Source organism: Bos taurus, chromosome 4, assembly GCF_002263795.3.
Source record: "Bos taurus isolate L1 Dominette 01449 registration number 42190680 breed Hereford chromosome 4, ARS-UCD2.0, whole genome shotgun sequence".
Classification (NCBI taxonomy): domain Eukaryota; kingdom Metazoa; phylum Chordata; class Mammalia; order Artiodactyla; family Bovidae; genus Bos; species Bos taurus.
Genome location: NC_037331.1, coordinates 103,437,660 through 103,455,719, shown reverse-complemented (window position 1 = coordinate 103,455,719; position 18,060 = coordinate 103,437,660). Strand labels below are relative to the sequence as shown.

The following is an 18,060-nucleotide window of genomic DNA, read 5'->3' as shown; positions in this document are numbered from 1 at the left end:
AATTCTGTTATCTGCAACGAAAGGAGTCTTAACAAATGCAGACATGTAAAAAGCCAGAACAGAACAGTGGTACTGTTCACCCAAATGTAGAACTATATCTCAAAAAAGAAAAGGAAACCAGATCTAAGAGTAGCATCCCTAGCAAGTCCATGGTATTGGTTCCTCAAACAAAAGTGTCTGGCCGGAAGCTGTCAGCACTTGGAAGGGACTTTTTAAGATAGACCAAGGGTAATTTGTATTGTGAGGTCAAGTCTTCATTTATTCTTTTCCCCGATGAGCTTTTTTTTAAAAAAATCACTACTTCTTAGCTTTGGGCTCAAGATGCATACCAACATCAGCGTGTTGGCCCAGCAGTTCTTGACATGCTTGAACATTAGATGCAGCCAGGGGGTTTTTAGTATATAAGGATGCTTGATCCCTGGCCCCTCAGGGATTTGACTGTTGGTTCAGGGTGGGGCCTGGATGCTGGTTTTGTGCAGCCAAGGTGGTGAGACTGCTGCAGACTATCTGTCTGACCTGCCCTAGTGATCTTTTCTGCATGGATGTATGGATGTGGTTGAAGGGGGGCGCTCAGGTCTCAGCGTTTTAACCAAACCCAGGCGAGGCAGTCCCCACCCACCCACTCAGACTCCCCTTCACCCCTTAGAACCCGGTCCCCTCCTCCCCGCCCTCCACCCGCGCCCCGCCCCCCCCCCCCCCCAACTCCTGGGTTAAGTTATTTGAGGAAAATCTGGGCCAGCATCGAGGGCAAAAGTGTCCTGAGCCAGCCCGGCCAGCAGAGGGCAGCAAGCGTATGGCAAATGGGGACTCCCCGGGAGGGAACCTGCGCTTCTGCTCAGAGTCAAACTGAACCTAAAGGACCTCGGCAATCTTGAATCCAAATTCTTCACAACAGATATGAAAAACGTGAGATGATGTCCGGGATCTAAAAGCCAAAAAAGAAAATGGCAGAGTAGGAGAGGGCGAGGGAACCAAAGTGGCCACCATTTGACACTTGAAGCTGAGTGATGGGTACACAGGGGTTCACTCAGCTATTTTTCCAACTTATATAGCTTAAAGTTTTCCTTCATAAGAAATTAAGGTAGTAGATAGAAATTTAAATAACAATAGAGCATGCAACAGCCTGTGTAAAGACTCTGAGATGCGTGAAAGAATCTGAAATGGTTGTGTTAGGCTGTCTGAGGGGGAGAGGGGCTGTTCTGGGATGTCTTGGAGGCTGGAGAGCAGAGCTCCGGGTACAGAAGACAGAAGGGCCTCTGTGCAGGGCACCCGGGTCTGGGGCAGACGTGAACGAAATGCAGCAGGCATGGATCATGGTGGGGGAAATGAAATGGAAAAGGTGGCATGTTTTTCTTTGCCATCTAGAAAAAAAAAAAAGGACACATTAAAAAAATGGGATTGGGGGACTTCCCTAGCGGTCCAGTGGCTAAGACTCCACGCTCCCAATGCGGGGGTTCCAGGTTCGATCCCTGGTCAGGGAACTAGGTCCCACATGTTGCAACTAAGACCCTGGGCAGCCAAATAAATAAAAATATTTTTTTAAATGGGGGTGGGAGTAGAATTTATTTGAAATAAAAGAGAAAGAAGTGAAAGTTTAGTCAAGGAAGTGCTTTTCCTTGGAAGAAAAGTTTGGTGAGCTCGGCCCAGATGTTTAAATAGAAGCCGAGGCCTTGCAGGCAAGATCCTGGGGACCTGGGGCTGAGATTTGCACCAGTCAGCCCTGGGCTGTTCCCCTCGGCATGCTCAGACCCTCTGTCTGTGCTGGCAAGGGCTGAGGGGGTCTGCTTGGCCTGGAGTGTTGGGGAACTTGCGGGGAGTAGGATCTGAGCAGAGTCAAGCCAGGAAGCACTTCAAGCATCTGGGTTTCCAAGAGATAATGTTAAAATTGGATCCCCAAGGGTACCCACTCCCCCCAAAGCCTGTAGCAAAGCCCAGGTTATCAGAATTAAGAGTTGGGAGAGCCCTTACAATCAATCTGTCTCTCACCCCACGAGGATGCCCCTGCAGCCTCTCTGGCTGGCCTGGGCCAGGCCTCGGGGTGGTCACCATGTCCCGCCAGGGGTTCTGCCCTGCATCCATTGCCCAGCAGCCCTGGCCTTGGGCCAGTCACCAAGGCAACATCAACAGGTCCCCTAGTCTCTGAGTTCCAGGTCATGATTTTTCCCTACCCGTCTCTTGGAGCAGAGCCAATGACATGGTAAAGGTGAAAGGTCTCTGGAAACTAAAGTACCAAACAGGCAGACAGGACTTCTGTTTAAATGTAATATTCAGAGGCCAGGAGCACGTTTCATCACAAGGCCCTCTGTTCTCCATGTTAAACTACTCTCGAAGGATGTGTCAAGAAGGAAAGCCATTCTACAATCTTACAGAATCCCGTTCAGCTGGCACCTGTTCTGCAAAACAAGTAACTGTACTCTTAGACGGTCTTCCCAGGTGGTGGTCGTGGTAAAGACCCTGCCTGCCAATGCAGGAGACATACAAGACATGGATTTGATCCCTGGGTTGGGAAGATCCCCTGGAGGAGGGCATGGCAACCCACTCCAGTATGCTAGCTTGGAGAATCCCATGGACAGAGGAGCCTGGAGGGCTACAGGTCATAGGGTTGCAAAGAGTCAGGCATGACTGAAGGGACTTAGCATACACACACATACTCTTAGACGGTTGAAAATAAATTTTAAATATTTACTAACATTTAATATTGGGAAATATTGATTAAATCTTAAATATTGGGGGAAAATAGAAACAAAAAAGTGAATGGAATCTTTGCCTTATGGTTTGCATTCTCAATCATTTTCAGAGAGATGTTTTCATCTCTATTTGATTTTTCAATGGGCAATAACTGCTACTTTTATGTCTAAGTAGCTCAGTCTCTTGGTCTTTCTATCATTTAGTTTAGCCTCTGCAAACCAATATTTAAATGTGGTAGCTAAATCTGATAGGTGGCACAGTGGTAAAGAATCTACCTATCAAAGCAGGAGATGCAAGAAATGTGAGTTCAGTCCCTGGGTCGAGAAGATCCCTGGAGGAGGAAATGGCAACCCATTCCAGTATTCTTGCCTGGGAAATCCCATGGACAGAGGAGCCTGGGAGGTTACAGTCCGTGGGGTCACAAAGTATCAGACATGACTGAGCAGAAGCACACACAAGGGAACGCTATGGGAAACTATTGATAAATAAATTTAAGTGGGAAATACTCTCCTTGCCTGTTAACCTCACTTTGCTACATTTGGATTTTTGTGTACCATTTTCTCTGCAAGTTACAGACACACACTCTGAGTCACTCACATCTACATGTACACCTCAGTCTGGGTGTGTGCTGATACCATGTGGAGTAGAATGATAAAAAGAAAATTAAAATGTCATTGCTTTCAAAAATATTTTTCCTGGAGGCTCAGGGATCTAATAGAAAAATTTATGTTTTCTTATTTTTCTAAAGGAAATAGAAGTGGGGGAGGCCACAATTTTGTTCCTCCCAAGAAATACCAGCATCAGACAGTTTTGCTAAATGCTCGCACACATGCCCCAGACTTGGTGTTGCACATAATGCGTGGGGTCAGGTCAGGCCCCACCTACTAGAAGCTGGGACCCTGGTGTCCCGTAAGATAAGGCCAAGGGAGTTCAAGCCTAGGGACAGAAGGGAAGACAGAGACCCGGGAAGACTCAAGGTTTCCACTTGCACTCATTCTCCAGGGGACATGGACCACGAGATGGAATTCTCCCAGGGAAAATGTGGCAACTCTCACTTTGCCCTTTTGCCCCCTGACCTGGAAGAAAACCCATAGTCCCCTGGCGGCCAGTCTCCAGGCAGAGCCCTGAGTCCCCAGGGCGAGGCTGAGCCCAGGCCTGGGTTCCTCATGGCCCACTTAAACTGGGGCACTGGGGTTCTTCTGGCTCAGCGTTGACATCCATAGATATTCTGAGAGAGCTGTTTCAGGCCTGGAGCAAGAAGTAATGAGGGGAAAGCTGTTGGGGGTGGGGGGTTCTTCTACGTGGCTGGCTTGCCTTCCTAATACCCGGACAGTCCTGCATATGCTAATCTAAAGAATTTGGCAGGTTTAGAAGTAGACAAGCGTCCTACCTTAGGAGAGGTAATTAGGAGGGTGTGTGTGGCATCTATTTATATCCACTTTAAAAGGAATGCGACAGACCCATCTCACATAAACACAGGGATTATTCCAGGTGCTCTTGTACACTGAGGCCTAGGCCATTAAGGGATTAGATGAGGAGATGTAATGAACGACCCAAAACCAGCCTGCCTGTACCCACACACACACACATACCCCGCCACCATGTCAGCCCTCCCTGCTGACTGCCCTGGGTTCAGCTTTATTGATGGTACTGACGCTCTGCAGGAATTCTGTCTGCAGAGCTCTATTATGACAATAATAGTACTCCTCTCCTGCAGTACTCTACTGCCTTCTGAAGAATTTTTATATCCCTTACATCATTTGGTCCTCACAACTGCACTGTGAAGCAGGTAGGCATTTTTGTTTCCTATTTCATAGATGAAAAAAAAAAAGACTCAGAGAAGTTAGTGGCTAGTCCAAGGTCACACAGCTAGCACGTGGCAGAGTGAGAACTAAACGCAGATCTTCAGCTTCCAAGGATTTTACCTTCAAGCATTGCCACCCTTCCGCTCTCCTTTCATCCTCTCTCTCCCCTCCCCTCCTTCCTCCCTTACTTTCCTTTGTATATTTTCTGGAAGAATAACATGCACACAGGAAAATATTCAATATAATGCAAACCAAAGCGCAGGGCTTAGTAAATTTTCACAAAGTGAGCGCCCCTGCGTCACCAGCATCCAGATCAGGATGCAGAACAGTTCCAGCGCTCCCACGGACCTCAGTGACCCCTTCCCATCATTGCTCCCCCCAGAAAAAGTAAGCATCGTCCTGACCTCTAAAACAAGGGGTTATCTTGCCTCTTTAAAAACTTTACGTAAATGGAACATCCAGAACCTCGGCTTTTGTGCCTGGTTTCCTGTGTTCACTGTGTGTCTTTGAGACTCACTGGTGGTATGGTGTGGAGTTGTGTGTCCATTCCATGTCTGTTCATCCTTCCAGCTGTGGGTGGACATTTGCATTGTCCCCAGTTCGGGGCCCATTATGAAGAAAGCGGGACACTGTTATATGTGGCTTTTGGTGAACGTAGGTCACAGTTCTGTTGGGTATGTACCTAGGGGTGGAATTGCTGGGTCACGGGATGTGTGTGGTCAGCTTTAGCAGATACTGTGAACAGTTTGCAGGCTGGTTGGGTGTACTGGCTACGGTTTAATGGTGGATCCGTTGAAGGGCGGTCTGTTGACAACCCCCCATCCCATCCCCTCTATTAACTGTCACTGCGGGTTTCTGCCTTCTTTCCTCTTCCTGCCCCCTTCAGTACCCTGGAATGTATCCACTATCTCTATTTCAGGAAAGGGTTGAGAGAAAAAAAATAGCATATTATTTTGGGAGCTGAGTTATTTATTCCTTGAGTGTCTATGGGGACTGGGTAGGGGGAGGAACAAATAAGACACATCTAATTACCTAATTTTAAAATCATCTCCGTTATCAGACGCAAGCCCTCAGAAGCGTAAAACACATTCCCAGATCAAGCAGATTCAAGTTTTTGAATTATCTGCTGTGTTGTAATATTTAGGATTTGGTTCTCTCCATTAGCAGGGATTGTCCACAGTTGATTATAGGTGATATTTAAAGAAATAATCCCCTTAGTAAATGATAGGCAAACACCCAGCCCGTTTTCTCAGCCCTTGTGGAGGGAGTTATGGCATTAATTTGCAGATAAATATTTTTTTGTTCACTCTTCTCTCCCCTGAGATAGACATCGAGTACCTGGCCTGCACTTAGCAGAGTGTTGGGGGCGGGGGTACAGTCCCATACCTACCACTTACTATATGTTCAGGAATCGGTCTACTTGTTCAAAGATTTGTTATTTTGGTACTAGGGAGCCACTGAAGGTGTTTGATGTGTGGAGGTGACACACAGAAGATGATATCTTGTGACCTGATCATGACATGGAGGGATAGTTGGAAGTGTTGGGGGGGTTAGGCAATAAAACGGGGGACTGTGTGGGAGTCCAGGCAGAGACGATGAGCTCTGAGGACAGTGTCTGCTATCAGAACAGGAAATGGGGTAGGAACAGGAGGAATGTTAGCAGTGACTCCCCTCGTGGTTGTTCTCAGCTGATGCCCAGCACCACTTAGAAACATTCCACTTTAATTGGTCTGGACTGGGCGCAGGAATTAATATGGTTTTAAAAGCTCCCAGGGTAATTCTCAGCGTCACTGGTGCAAAGGATGACTAGCCTGACTGGCAAGTCTGGATATAAGGGGTCAAGGAACCAAGAGATAAAAGTGATTTTCAGATTTCATCCCGGGCTGGCTGAAAAAAAAAAAAAAAAATGAGGGAACCGGAATGGCCCCGGCTGGGGCTGCCTCTTGCAGGATCTTGGCTTTCGTAGGGCAGCATCGGCTGGGGGCCCCAGCAGGGGATGGTGTCCAGTTCAACCCATAATGGGTACACAAGTCCACTGGTATGAGGGGAGGAGAGAAAAGCAGGGCATTGTGGACTACATGTAGCTGAGACTGAAATGTGAGGACTGTCCAGGGGAAGATGGCAGAGGGGCTGGAAAGGCCATTGGGCCATCATCTGGGGAGAAAGGTGAGGCCAAAGTCAGCATCTGTGAGGCTGAGTGACGGCAGGGAGAGAGGTGGGACCAGGGCGAGTAAAGTGGACCAACTTGCTTCAGTGAGGCACTCAGAGAACTCAGGAGAACAGAGCGAATCACGGGGAGACGTGAGGGCACAGCCACCTGAGTGGCAGGCGTGTGACAAAAAGGACACACTGCTCCTACCGTGACTGAGGAGGGAACCAAGCCCAATGGTAAGTCCCAGAGAGAAAAAATTATGCCTCAACATACACGGAGGAATTTTCAAATGGCTACTGCTGCTGCTGCTAAGTCGCTTCAGTCGTGTCCGACTCTGTGCGACCCCATAGATGGCAGCCCACCAGGCTCCCCCGTCCCTGGGATTCTCCAGGCAAGAACACTAGAGTGCGTTGCCATTTCCTTCTCCAATGCATGAAAGTGAAAAGTGAAAGCGAAGTCGCTCAGTTGTGTCTGACTCTTATCGACCCCATGAACTGCAGCCTACCAGGCTCCTCCATCCATGGAATTTTCCAGGCAAGAGTACTGGAGTGGGGTGCCATTGCCTTCTCCTTTCAAATGGCTAGAAGTTAGCAATAAAGCAGCCATGCTCCATGCCCGCTGGAGAGATGTTGAGAAGCTATTATTGAGCATCAGAAAAGGTCGCTCTAGGATATTTATGGCTCCCTCATCAAGGAGGTGGAAGGCTTCATGGTCCTCCCCGATCTGGGATGGTCTGACGCATCACGACCTCACCCTCGCCTGCCCAGGGACGGCCTGCAACGTCACGTCGGGTCACTCGGGCAAATGTCCCATCAAGGTGGGGAGTGGTCAGCTTGCCCTGTTTATCCCCCTGGCCCAGCCCCCAGCATCCCATCGCTCATTCCTGCGTGCATCTTGGTTGCTAATTCAGGCTGAAAGCAGAGCCCAGGTCACTTGCTGTTTGGGGAAATGGTAAACAAAGATAAGAGCTTTAGGCGCTGGAATTTACTCTTCATCCACTTGGCCTAAAAGCAACTGCATGTTAAATTTAGAAGGCTGCTTCCAGACCTCTCCCTCCTCTCCTGTTTCCTACCGCCTCTTTCCAGCCCATGCTCAGAACACCGTCTCGCTGACCGTGGATCTGAAATGTATCTGTAAAGCCCAGGAGTCTTGCGAGGCTGCCCTGCCTGGATGTTTATAAAATGTATCAGCTGAGGGTCTGGGTGAGGGGCTCCTATCCTCCCGTAGCGGGCTCTGCCCCCCACCCCGCCAGCAGACATCTCGACCCAGCTGTTCACCCAAACACCCTCCCCAGGTGAGGCCTGGTGCTTCTGCCTTGCACTGTCAGGAGGTGAGATGCCCCCCCCCCTCCACCCCAGGGAAGAAGCCACGTTTTCAGCAGACCACCTTACAATTTATTTACAAAGGTCTCCCTCATGCCTGGGAATCTATAATTGAACAGCTCTCTTTTCTATGTAGGTTAAACCCCTTTGCAAGCAACTCCAAGAATCTGTAGAAATCCTTTTGTGGGCCTGGAATTCCGCTGTATTGAATATTGTTGGAAATAAATGAGCCATTGTCTGGGCTGAGAATTTTCTGGTTAGATAGAGATCGCCACTGTGATGCGATTTATTGTCGTAGGACATTTTTTTCTCCCAGCTCATTTTAAATTCTCTGTTGCCTGCTCAGTCCATTTTCACAGTTCAGGATGTAAGTGGGAAAAGCTAGGCTGGAGCTAAAAAAAAAAAAAAGCAAAAGAAAAAAAATCTCTTTTCCTAAGAACGATGTCCAGAGGTCCAAGTGGCATCTGGTACCAGACTGTAACAAATGCTGGAAGTAAGGCTTATCTGGTGGCCAGTTCAGGGGAAAGGAGAGTCACCCAGTACTCTCAGCTGGCACGTGACTGGGAGGAAAGATCAGAGACTTAAGAAGCAATGAGTTCAACCTTTCCATTGTTCTAATGAGCAGCCACGCCTGGACAGCTGAGGGGACCTGCCTTCACTTTTGCCCACACAGAAATTCTCACTTATTATTCTTTAAAAAGATCTACTAGACCAGCTCAGCTTTAATATAAACCCAACCCTAGTTAAGCGTAAGTTCTGAAGTAACGAAAAAATCTAAAGAGCAATTTACTGTTGTTTGCTTGTTTTGTTTATTTGTGTAATAACTAACTCCTGAGGGCTTCCCTCTTGGCTCAGATGGTAAAGAATCTGCCTGAAATGTGGGAGACCCAGGTTCCATTCCTGAGTTGGGAACGTCCCCTGGAGAAGGGAATGGCTACCCACACCAGTATTCTTGCCTGGAGAATCCCATGGACAGAGGAGCCTGGCGGGCTACAGTCCTTGGGGTCACAGAGTCAGCCATGACTGAACGACTAACACTCTCACCCCAATTAACTCCTGAGATTTTGAAATTTATGAGCGGCAGGCAGAATTATAAACAGGAAGAGCAGAGATGTGAAATTCATCAGACATAGCTGGAAGACAGCCGGCAAGTTATTAAGCCACGTCAACATTCAGTTTGCTCATCTGTAAAATGGGGAGAAACCACACCTTGGAGGTTGTAGTGAGGATTCCTCATGAGTGCCCTCTAGGATTTTTTCTTAAGAAGTTGGGTCTGTAACTCTCCTGCTTTGGTACATGAGCAACCCTATGAGTGGTAGCTGCGAGCCTGGGGTCATCTCAGGAGATATGGAAACAGCTGTGCTGATGAGAATTAAGAAATTACCTGGGGGCAGTAGGGGAGAGGCTGGTGAGAAGTCTCCATTCCTCTCATCAGAGGAGGCTGGAAGATACACCCTAGAAGATGCAGCAGGGGCAACAGCCGACCTGCGGCTGATCCTCGGAAATCCCCCTCTCAACTCTTGCCTCTGCCAAGCTCCAAGCCGGGGGCTTCCCCGTCATCTCGATGGGTCCTCAGAAGACCCCACTTTTCTCAGGAGGAGTTGGGCTTTCTGAAGCTCACGTAGCTTGCCCCGAGCCACACAGCCAGGCCCTGGGAGAGCTGGAGTTTCCTGAGGACCATCTTACCACCTCCTCCTCTCTTCCACCCTAGGTGAGCTTAGCCATATCCCCTTTTCTGCAGCAGGTGGCTTTTAGTGAAAAGGCTCCCTTTCCTGGTGGCTCAGCTGGTAAAGAATCTACCTGCAATGCAGGAGACTCTGGTTCGATTCCTGGGCCGGGAAGATCCCCTGGAGAAGGGAAGGGCTACCCACTCCAGTTTTTGGGGGGCTTCCCTGGTGGCTCAGTGGGTAAAGAATCCACCTGCAGTGCAGGAGACCTGGGTTTGATCCCTGGGTTGGGAAGATCTCCTGGAGAAGGGAAGGGCTACCCACTCCAGTATTCTGGCCTGGAGAATTCCATGGACTGTATAGTCCATGGGGTAGCAGAGTCGGACACGACTGAGCGACTTTCACTTCACTGCCTTGCCAAGAATGTCCTTGATAGTGACAAAGTGTATGAAAATGGCGCCCAGAGTAATAGCTGACGTGAGTATCCTCACTGCTGTGGGCCCAGGTACACAAAAACACATTCCTCTCCTTTACTGGGAGCTGGAGGAGTAGGTTTGGATAAATAAGAATGAGGTCCATAGGAAGGAATTTTTTTTCTTTTAAATTGAATTAGCATGGGAGGAGACTTACTAAATCACAGATGGCATGTGCTTAGAGCCTTGAGAGCTGATTGCTCTTCAGAGGAGCTGAGACCAAGGCATTTGTGCTCCGGCTCTGGTCTGCTGGGTGCAGGCTGGGGCCCCAGGTGGAGGGGGTCTGCAGAGGCCAGAAGGCCAGGCTCCTGCCAGCTGGCCTGCAGGTGGCCCCCCGCTACCCCCTGCACCTGGCCTCTCAGGAGGGGCCTGGAAGATCCACCCCCTCTCACCACATTACAGATGTGGAGGGCTCACCCCTCCAGGGTGGGCATGGGGGCAGATGACAGCTACTGCACTCCATCCTCTGCCCTTCAGGTGCCCCACCACGCCTGCAGTAGGGAGAGAAGGTCACAGAATGGCTTCCCCAAAACGAGAGCCATGCACTGCATCTCATGAAATCGGGGGTGGGGGAGTGGGGGGCGCGTGGCATCTCATGAAACAGCTCCCAGCCCATGCTCCTTGCCTCCCTTTGGAGGCATCCAAGGAAGGTTGGGTTAGGAGCCCTCCTGCCCGCTCTGCCAGCAGAGCTGCCCAGACCCGGGGGGCTTCCATCCCTCCCCACGCTGGCCTCACACTTATCAATCAGGTTTTGGTTTTCTTACCTCTGCTATTGGGCCATACTTTCCATGTGGAACAAACCCCAGAAGGGTGACTGTGGCCACAAGACGGCAAATCACCCCTCCCATCCCTCCTCCCATGAAAATAAGATTGTGTTGAACGTGTTCCTATGTTTCTGCTTTTATTTTTAGTGTTAGTTTAGGGAACTTTCTAATAAGATCTCTTCTATTAAGGAATTTCCCCGGTACTGCAAGCGTCCCCCTGGGCCACCTCTGGGGTCCCCTTGATGTTTATAAAGTGCTGCTTCCATGACCGTCATTCTTCTGGGCTGGCTGTCACCTCGTGCCTGCTTTGTATCCTGCAGGGTCCCGGGGGCGGGTCCTGGGGCTGGGGCAAAGATGGGCAGCGGTCAGTCCCCGGAGGCACAGAAGCCCAGGGGACACCTGGGTGCCAAGGCTCTGTTGGAGGGGAGCGTGGGTGCCCTGGGAACTTGGAAAGGCCATCCTAGGGGCCACGGAACCTGCCCGGGGTAGGGGTTAGGGGGTCAGAAAGATGGGGGTGGTGCGGTTTCTTTAGCAGCCGTTTCCAAACAGCTTTTCTGTTCTCTCACACAGAAACAATAAAAGCACTTAAGCAAGGTTTTGGAACCAAATTGAAGCACGTTCCATCACAGCCGCACCATTTATTGCCATTTTACTGGAGTGTGTGCTCTCTGCGGCTCACGCCTCTGCCTCACGCCAGCCACGTCTCAGCCGCTAGCTGGTTGCAGTGGCACGTGTTAATTACGGCAATTTGTTTTGGCCGTGGATCTTAAGGAATCGTTTGTTTCTTTTGTCTTCCGTGCCCGCTGCTTCGTGTCAGACAGTCTCCATCAGCCTCACGGCCTGACTGCCTTTCCCCCTGCACAGCAGTGAGGCTTCTCAAGGGGGACTTAACCTTAGGGTGGGGACAGGCTGGGGTCCCTCCAGGTGCCAGTGTCACACTAGGCGGCCCCCAAAGCGACGGGACCAACTGGCTGGAGTGGTTTTGTGGGATCATAGGTGCAGAGGGCCCTGGGGCCAAGACCTCAGCTGTAGACCAGGTGGGGACGCTTGTGAGGGCAGGGATGGACACTTGGACACCCGGGGGACAGAGAAGCCGCCCTGAGAGGGTGGGCACAGGGGAGCCGGGCAAGGTCATTTACATCACCCTTGATCGGGTGACGACAGAGCGGCCCCTGGGAGCTCCTGGGCTGAGATCCTCACAGCCTGGAAGCTCCCGGGGGTCAGGACCAGAGGTGGTGGGATCCCCCTGAAGCAGACAAAGGAGGCTGGGCTCCCCGGAGGACACCATGAGGGCCCTGTGCCTCATGGTGATGGGTCTGGGGGCCAGCTGCTACCTCCAGCTCCCTCCTCTTAAGGCCGCCACTTGCTCCGGAAGGCCCAGGCTGCTGGAGGCTCTCTTGCTGGAGCCGGTGAATCTGCCCGTAAACGCCGGACCCATGTGTGCGTTTATGAGGCAGGGGAGGTGGGCCAGGCAAAGCGCTCCCCCGAGCCCCTGAACACCAGCTGTGCCCTCGAAGCTGGTCCGTCTCCCCCTGGAGCCAAGGCCCTGAGTGAGGGCAGGGAAGTGGGGAGATGTGGAGGCAAGGCTGGGGAGGGAGATGGGAGAACAGCAGCTTCGCCCAGCATTCCTGACCCAGTTCTAGGGGTGGGCACAGGGTGAGTTTCAGCGGATCATTTCACTGAGCCGTTATTAAAAAAAAAAAAATATATATATATATATATATATATTTGGCTGCATTGGGTTTCAGTTGCGGCTCAAGGGATCCCTAGTTGCGGCATGTGGGACCCAGCTTCGCAACCAGGAATAGAACCCAGGGCGCCTACGTAGGGAGCACAGAGCCCCAGCCACTGGACCACCAAGGGAGTCCCACTGAGCTGTTATTTTACAGCTGAGAAAACAGAGGCTCAGAGGGGTTTGTGTGCAAAGTCAGTAGGCAGAGAGGGGATGGAGCCTGACAGAAAGACGGGCTCATAGGGCCCATTGGCTCAGACGGTAAAGAATCTGCCTATAATGTAGGAGACCCTGGTTCCATCCCTGGGTCAGGAAGATCCTCTGGAGAAGGGAATGGCAACCCACTCCAGTATTCTTGCTGGAGAATCCCATGGACAGAGGAGCCTGGCTGGCTACAGTCCACGGGGTCGCAAAGAGTCAGACACGACTGAGCGACTCACACTTTGATTTTCATAGGGCCCACTGACGGACCCGTCTACTCAATTCCAGAGGCCATGATAAGGCCGAGTAAAGATAAACAGGAACAAGGCACTCTGCTCTATGTTATGAGGCAGGCTGGATGGAGGGGAGTTTGGGAGAGAAGGGATACATGTATATTCACGGCTGAGCCCCTTCACTGTTCACTTGAAACTATCACATTGTTAATCGGCTAACCCCCAACACAAAATAAAAAGTTTTAAACAAAAATACACACACACAAAATTTAAAGACAAACAGGAAAGGTAGGCTTTTTCCTTCCTTATTCAGTAGGGTGTTGGAGGAGGAGGAGGAGCAGCTGGGATCAGGGGTGGATGCTTCAGAAGCAGGGACAGAAACCCAGCAGGAGCGCACGAGGGGCAGCTGGGAGAAGCTAGGAAGAGGGAGGACCTGGGCACATCCTGAGTGTCCCCAAACCCAGGCCAGGAGCAGACGGGGCCACACAGAGACCTCCTGGTTCCCTGGGTGCTGGCAGGGCGCTCTGGCTGGTGAGGCCCCGTCTCGCCCCTCTAACCCCTGGAAGGGAGAGGAAGCCACAGAGAATTTCTCGGGCAGCTGCTCTCACATGTTAGATCTGGAGAGTCCCTGTCTTATTGCTTTCCTTGGACTTGACCTTTAAGCGCTCTGAGCGTCTGGGGAGGCACCCGGCCCTCAGGCAGCCGTTGCTGTGTCCACTAGTCTTCTCAAAGAACAAGGGGCCAAAGGGCCCACCCTTGAGGATCATGGCCAGACCAGTGAGCCTATTTGCAAAGTTTACTGAAAATAGCATAGTGCCCAGCTGTTCTTAATTTCTGCTAAGGGCTTGGCAGGAGGAAATGGACTTAAATCTAGCCAAAGGAGGGGCACCCTTGGGAACTTCTCAAGGCTTGTGGACCCCGCTAAGGAGTCATCAACTTCCCCAGAAATTGTGCTCGTATCTGTTTGCTTGGCCCAGCCCACAGGATGCTGTGAGCGCCACCCCAGTGAAGAAAAGAGAGTCCTTTGCAAAAAACCTAGCTGAACGGGAAGCAGAGTTGGATTTCTGGTTTGGGAGTTGAACTACATAAAACTGGGAAAATCTGCCTGAAGGAAATGCACCATTCCTTTATGAATGCCACTACCCTCGGAGCTCCAGGAGGGCCTGTGACCCAGAGAATCTTCTAGGTCAAGGCAAAAAGTGCCCTGGTCAGCCTGCTCCGATCTTTGGAACCCCCAGATCACTTATTTTCCCAGTGACTTTTTAAAAAGATAACTTAAAAAATAGGGCAACATGACATGGATTTAAAGTCAAAATGTCTGGAACTGATTTCAGAAAGCTCTTAATGTCCCCGTGGGTTACCTTTCTGATGAGTAATCTTAGCAGAAGGCTCGTGTTATAATCAAACATATGTTTTATAATTAGGTGACTGTTTTAGGCTCAGAGGCCCTGAAAACCGACTTATGGCGAGTGAAACCAGGAAGCATGGGGTGAGGCTTTATATGTATGTAGCCATGGAAGGAGCCTTTAGTCCTGGGGTCCCTGTGAGAATAATGGCCAGATGAATTGAAAAGAGTGAAATACGGTTGAAAGAAAATGCATTCAGTCTCCAGCCCAGGTTATCAGAACTGTTGGTCAGCCTTCAGGGCCGGTAACTCTGGCCTCTCAGCGTGTGTGGATTTGAAACTAGCTTCCGCTGGGGGATGGAAGTGAGACCTGGGTTCTGGACTCCCCCGGGCCTCTGGGCTCTGCTGTGGAAAGAGCATCACAGCGGTTCACCCCTGGATCACTGGGGACCCTGCGCTGTCCTGGAGGGAAGCCTTGAGAAAGACCCAAGCTCAAGGCTGTACACGTAACCTCCTGGGGCACTGCTCAAGCCCACCGCTTCTGGAACATGGTAGAAAGTCTAGCCCTATGCAGAGAGCCTGAGGAATTCTTCTGGGCCCTGACCCCTGCTTCCCACTTTAAACTTCCACCCTGGGAGAAGGTCCCACGGCACTTAGACGCACACAGGAGCCATTCTGCCCAAGTCTGAGTTGGTGTCTCACCACCACCCTGCTGTGCAGCCTCGGTCAGCTTAACCGCCAGCCTCGGTTTCTCACGGGTAAAACGGGGACTGTACGGGCTCTCCTCCGTCAAGTCGTAGTCGGCCAGGAGCCTGGCTTATGGATAGCACTTAACGTGGCCTGGGCTGCCCAGGCCTGGCAAACGTTTGTTGCTGCGGCAGCTGTAGCCTTATGGGGCCTCCCCGGGTGCATTGAGGCTGGTCCCCTCAGTTCCGCCCCTTGGCCACTTGGTTCAGGCTGGCCACATCTCTGGTAGGCCTGACCAGCTCTTTGACTTGGTTGCTCCCTGAACATGATCCTAGAATGACTGCTCGGGTCTCACACCTCCCTGGAGACCAGGCTGAGAATGGCATCGGGCCCTGGGTGCTTCCCCAGCCCAGGGCCTCAGGCCTCGGACCCCGACTGTCTGGGACACAACACAGAAGCAGATGGAGTTCATCAGAGTCTAGAGGAAGGATTCTCCTGCTTTTCCTCAGGGTCCTCCGGGCGCCCCCAGTTCTGTCCTTGCATGGGGGGCTGCTGTAATGAGTCCCTCCCTACGTGGTGCTCCCAGCCCAGTGCAGGAGACGTCAATTCTGTCGATGAATGTAAAACCACAATGGAGCTAAGGGTTTTGAAGAAAAGATCTGAGGAGGGTAAAATGTGTGATTGTTTGCCCTGCTTCATGTGAGGGCTTCCCAGATGGCGCTAGTGGTAAAGAACCCGCCTGCCAGCGCAGGACACATAAAACATCGGGTTTGATCCCTGGGTTAGGAAGATCCCCCAGAGAGGGGCATGGCAACCCTCTCCAGTAGTCTTGCTTGGAGAATCCCCATGGACAGAGGAGCCTGGTGGGCTACAGTCCATAGGATCACAAAGCATCAGACACAGCTGAAGCGACTGAGTGCACAGGATGCTTGAAAGAGTTAACTTTGGGAAGCAAATAAAAGAAGTTATGCTTTCCATTCAGTGTACTTTAAACTTACAGGACTTACTACACTACAGGGTTGCAGTGATTGAGATAGATTTTGATAAATTCCGGGGAGGTAACTAGATGGTTGGTTACTAACGGGGCCACTTTGGCCCTGGGAAACTGCTCTCATGGAAGTGGCTGCCACCACTCCAAGTGTGTCACCCCAAGAGGGACAGAGCCAGTCAGGCTGGCGGGGGCCTCAGGTAGGCAGGGGGCTTGAAACCTCGCCACATGGGAAACAGGGCAGAAGCCAGACGGGCTGTAGCCTCCAACTATTAAAAAGGCTGTTCTATGTGGTCCCAGAGTGTGAAGCCATGATCGGAAGCTATAGGATAATGGATCAATGGATTAATGGTCTTGTCCAGCCATGTGACATGAGAGAGGGGAGCCTGCATTCCTGGAGCAAGTGGCAGGAGGATCAGTCTCCTGCAGGGCCTGGGGTCTGGGACCAACCAGCGATCTCTGAAATCCTTCCAAGTCCAAGTGGAAAATAATGTCTTGGCAACTGGGATATTGAAAGAGTGAGTCTTGTTGGAATAGAATGAGGGCAGAAATGTTCTGAGTTGAAAGTGGTAGTGGGGGGCCGGGGGAGCTCAGAGGAACCATGCCATGAGGGACCTGGGAGTGGCAGGGGTGGGGAGCAGATGCTGAGATCCTGGGTGGAGTAGCAGCTTGGCTGTAGGACGGGGAAGAACACTTGGAGGGGACATGTGACAACTTAGGGTTTCTGAGGCTTCCATGATGGCTCAGCAGGTAAAGAATCTGCCTGCAATGCAGGAGACATAGTAGATGCAGATTTGATCCCTGGGTAGGGAAGATCCCCTGGAGGAGAAAATGGCAATCCACTGCAGTATTCTTGCCTGGAGAATCCCATGGACGGGGAGCCTGATGGGCTACAGTCCATGGGGTCGCAAAGAGTTGGACACGACTGAGCGGCTGAGCATGCACACAGGCAGGGTTTCTGAAATGATTCATAAGATGCGGATAATGGGAAGATTTGAAACAACAGCAAAATAGAAATGAGTGTTTCTGGAGAGCACCTAGGTGCCAGGCTCTGTGCTGAGCACTTACATGTTATCTCACTTAATCAGATACGATTATTATCCCCTTTTATAGCTGAGGAGACAGGTTTAGGGTCACATGGCTGCTTTGTGGGCTCTGCCTGGCTTTGAGATGGAGAGTCTGACCTGGAGCCTGTGTTCTTAGCCGTCAGCTTGGCTCCATCCAGGGTGGGTGAAGGTCAGTTGGTGAAAGGGCAGTGGAACCTGCCAAATGTTGTCTGTGGGTCTTGCTTTGCACCTCCCTGGAGGGATGGCTGAGGCTCTCTGCCCTGAGCCCTGTGGGGTTGCCCAGAACCACCTTCTCCACTGGCATCTCAAGAGGAGCCAAATGGCAAGCTCATTCCATGGCATGGGAGAGCGCCAGACTGACTTCCTGTGTAAATTGACTGACTACTGAGCTAACAAAAATATTGGAAGGAGCCCCTGAATTTGAATTCTGCAAGCCAAGATGTACTCTTGCAGAGTTGCAAGAGGAGGAATGGGAGCATTGCTTCAGAGACCATGCATTTCTCTGGAATTTGTCTACTATAACTAGGAAAAAAAAATGTGTGGGGTGGGTGGCCATGGAGAGGATCTAGAGGATAGTAAACTGAATAAGATACGAAAACTTCTGTGTGTACTTTCAATATCTAGACTTAGCATGTGAGAAAAAGATGCAATATATGGGCATCTCTTAGATTGATGTCTTTTTCCTGCCAGTTTGCAGGCATCTTAGCCTACCTCCATGTCCTGATGACAGAGCATAAAAGTCAGGACAAGAAAATTTGAGTTCTGTATTTGCTGTGTGACTCTGAGCAGGATACTTAACCTTGCTGAGCCAATGTGTCTCAACTCTGTAAAAGGGAATATTCATAACAGATAGTCTATCAACTTCATAGATTAGGGGGAACGAAAGCCAACAACTAATAGTTAATGTTTTCTCTACATCTCTGCCGTGCTTCTTCC

The 18,060-nt window shown here is 50.8% G+C and overlaps 1 protein-coding gene across 4 annotated transcripts in view; it reads right to left on the bottom strand.

The window, feature by feature from the left end:
• The window catches only part of TBXAS1 (thromboxane A synthase 1), a 173,390-nt gene that overhangs the window by 13,208 nt on the left and 142,122 nt on the right, over positions 1–18,060 (bottom strand). The window contains exon 11 of one of the 4 annotated variants that reach the window (XM_015470759.3): positions 711–1,361. Within the exon in view, the coding sequence (XP_015326245.1) occupies positions 1,170–1,361 (192 nt within the window). The 3' untranslated portion in view covers positions 711–1,169. 4 annotated transcript variants of the gene reach the window in all.